Here is a 3,552-nt window from a genome sequence, read left to right on the forward strand (position 1 = left end):
ATGGTATATGTATGAACTTTGAAAACGTCCCAAGAAGCCAGACACAAAAGGCACATGTTGTAGAATTTTATTTATATGAGACATCCAGAATAAGGATATCTATGGACCCAGGAAGCAGAATAGTGGTTTTCTAGTGTTTCAAATTTGGGAGGATATGGGGAGTGACTGCTAATGTATACTGGGGTTTATCTAGGATGTTACAAAATGCTCTAAGTTATCAGTGGATTGGAGAATACACAGTATTTAGGATCACAGTGTGTGAAATGCTCAGCACAGGTGTACCTATTTGTCCTGATGGAATCAGTCATCACAGTTGTCAAGAGATCATATATAAAAAGAGTGCTGTTTAAATTGTCGCTGGAATACTAAATTTTTTCTCCAATTAAGAAATTTTCCAGAATGAAACTGTTTAACCACTGATCTCACTAGAGAACCAGCATTCTTTAGCCAGCTTCCTCAGGACACCTTTGATCTCCTTGTTTCTCAGACTATAGATGATGGGGTTAAACATGGGGGTCCCAACACAGAAGAGCACAGAGACCAGGATGTCCATATCCAGGTTGTAGCCTACATTTGGTCTATCATAGTTAAAGTTGGCTGTTCCAAAGAAGATAACCACCACAGTGAGGTGGGATGAACAGGTAGAAAAGGCTTTGCTCCTGCCCTGAACAGAGGGAATCCTAAGGATGGCAGAGATGATGAGTATGTAGGACACAGCAGTAAACAAGCAGGGACTTAGGCCAATAGTGGCACTGGCCACATGGAGCACAAACTCATTGAGAGAGGTGTCTGAGCAGGAGAGCTTCAGGAGGAATGGGATGTCACAGAGAAAGTGACTGATCTGGTTAGGCCCACACAGAGTGAGTGTGGCTGCCAGCACTGTGTGTGTCATAGAATTCACCAGCCCACATAGCCAGGACCCAGACACCAAACAGACACAGACCTTCACACTCATAAGGACAGGATATTGAAGAGGGTGGCAGATGGCTACATAGCGGTCGTAAGCCATAGCTGCCAATAATACACCCTCAGTGCCAGCACAGGTCACAAGGAAGAAAATCTGGGAAAGGCAGCCCTCATAGGAGATAGTCTTCTTCTCCTGGAAGAAGTTCACCAGCATGCCTGGGATAGTGGTAGATGAGTAGCAAATGTCCAAGAAACTCAGGTTGCTGAGGAAATAATACATTGGGATGTGGAGGGCAGGATTGACCTTGGTGGCCATTATTATGAGTGTGTTCCCAAAAAGAGTTGTCAGATAAATGACCAGGAATACCAGGAAGAACAAACTCTGTAGATTGGGATGGTTGGAAAATCCCAAGAAGATGAATTCAGTGACGTCTGTTTGATTGTTCATTTCAGGAGGCACCACAGCTACAAAACAATGAAAAAATAAAAAGCCATAATGGGAAACGTACCAAGAGCACCCCAAATGGGCTTGAAACTGTATAGGGCCATGTGAAATAATGTTGGAAATAGACAGCCTAGACCGTGGAAGGAAGTGTGCAGAAGTGTCTTCAGAGAAACCAAAACTTCTCATTTAGCAGATCTACCCAACTCAGGCCCAGGGACAACCCACACATTTGCAGGGCTACTGGTATGTGGAAATAAATGCAAACTTGGTAAAACCAACAATCCACTAACCCCTTCACTGGAAAGAACTAATTTTTCACTACTTTGGCAATACCTATCTCCTATCATTGCCCTTTTTAGTAAACATCTTAATTTTTTCTAAGAAATACAATTTCATTACAAAAAATTAGGAAAATGTAGAAAAATATAAAGAATTTAATCACCTGCTGAATCAGAATCAATGCTACTTTTCAGTGTACTCCATTGTAGGTTTTTTCCAGTTATGTAAATCTTGAGATTTACTCATACTTTTAGACTATTAGGAGTACAATTTCTCAAACTGGAAAGAAAGAAGTAATACTATCTATTCACAGAGGACATAATCTCATATAGAGAAAATACCAAAGAAACCACAAGAAAGGTACTAGAGCTTATAATCAAATTCAGTGAAATTAAACATGCAAAAATCTTGTGTTTCTGTACACTAAGAATGAACAATCTAAAAAGGAATTTAAAAAATCACTTCTATTTATAATAATATCTACAAGAATTAAGTACTTATAATGCTGCTGCTGCTAAGTCACTTTAGTCCTGTCCGACTCTGTGTGACCCCATAGACGGCAGCCCACCAGGCTCCCCCGTCCCTGGGATTCTCCAGGCAAGAACATTGGAGTGGGTTGCCATTTCCTTCTCCAATGCATGAAAGTGAAAAGTGAAAGTGAAGTCGCTCAGTCGTGTCCACCTCTTAGCCACCCCATGGACTGCAGCCCACCAGGCTCCTCAGTCCATGGGATTTTCCAGGCAGGAGTACTGGAGTGGGGTGCCATTAGTCTTCCTAAAGAGGTGAAAATACTTTTTATACTGAAACCCACAAAGCATTGCTGAAAGAAATTAAAGAAGACATTAAAAATGGCAAGTCAGCCCATGTTTGTGGTTAAGAAGACTTAACATTGTTAAGATGTCAGTATTCCAAAATGATCTACAGATTTTACCCAATCAGTATCAAAATTCTATTAGCTTTTCCCAATAGAAATGGAAAAGCCAATCCTCAAATTCATACGAAATTGCAAAAGGCCCTGAATAGTCAATACAATCTTGACAAAAAACAGTAAAGTTGGAGTACTCACACTTCCTGACTTTGAAACTTACTACAAAGCAATGGTATTATTATACTAGCATAAGACAGACATATAGACCAATGGAATGAATGAAGAGCCTAGAAATAAACTCACACATACATTTTAATTGATTTTCACCAAGAGTGCCACAACCATTTAATGGGATAAAAAGTTTCTTCAACAAGTGGCTCTGGGAAAACTGAATATCTACATGCAAAAGAATGAAGTGGTGCCTTAGCTTATATAATACACAAAATTAACTCAAAATGTTTAAAGACTAAAACTTAAAAGCTAAAATTATGATATTTTTATGAGAAAACATTGGAGGAAATCTCGATAATATCTTGCTATTGATAACTTATATGGGAGAAATAAAAATAAACCATGTCTTATCTTTATTCTTACTAAGAATTATTATGTACCAACACAAAATTGAATGATATGAATCTATCAAAGAAATTTCATCTGCAATTAAAAACTTTTCTAAAAAAGAAATTCCAGGCTCAGATTGTTTTGTGGTGAATTCTACCAAACATTTTAAGAAGAAATAATATAGTATTACAAAATCTCTTCAGCAATAAAATCAGGGAATACTTCCCAATTTGTTTTATAAGGACAAAATCTTGACACTAAAAGGTAATAAGGTATTTATAAGAGAAGAAAATTATAACCTGATATCCCTTAGGAACACAGACACAAAAAGTCTGAACAAAATACCATCAAATCCAATCCAGTGATACTTAGATAATATACAAGAGTGTGTTTTGGCTTATTACAGGAATGTAAGTAATCATTGCCATCCTCTATTAACAGAATAAAGGAGAAAAATTGTAAACATCTCAATAAATGCCAAAGAAAGCATTTG

At 37.9% G+C, this 3,552-nt stretch overlaps 1 protein-coding gene across 1 annotated transcript; it reads right to left on the reverse strand.

Annotated features, from left to right (window-relative positions):
- Positions 1–409: 409 nt before the first annotated feature.
- Positions 410–1,367, reverse strand: LOC120855982 (olfactory receptor 5V1-like). The gene has a single exon (XM_040230875.1). It carries the CDS (start codon positions 1,352–1,354, stop codon positions 410–412), a length of 945 nt encoding a protein of 314 aa, XP_040086809.1. The 5' UTR covers positions 1,355–1,367.
- Positions 1,368–3,552: the final 2,185 nt, after the last annotated feature.

This window comes from Oryx dammah, unplaced genomic scaffold, assembly GCF_014754425.2.
Source record: "Oryx dammah isolate SB20612 unplaced genomic scaffold, SCBI_Odam_1.1 HiC_scaffold_28, whole genome shotgun sequence".
NCBI lineage: Eukaryota > Metazoa > Chordata > Mammalia > Artiodactyla > Bovidae > Oryx > Oryx dammah.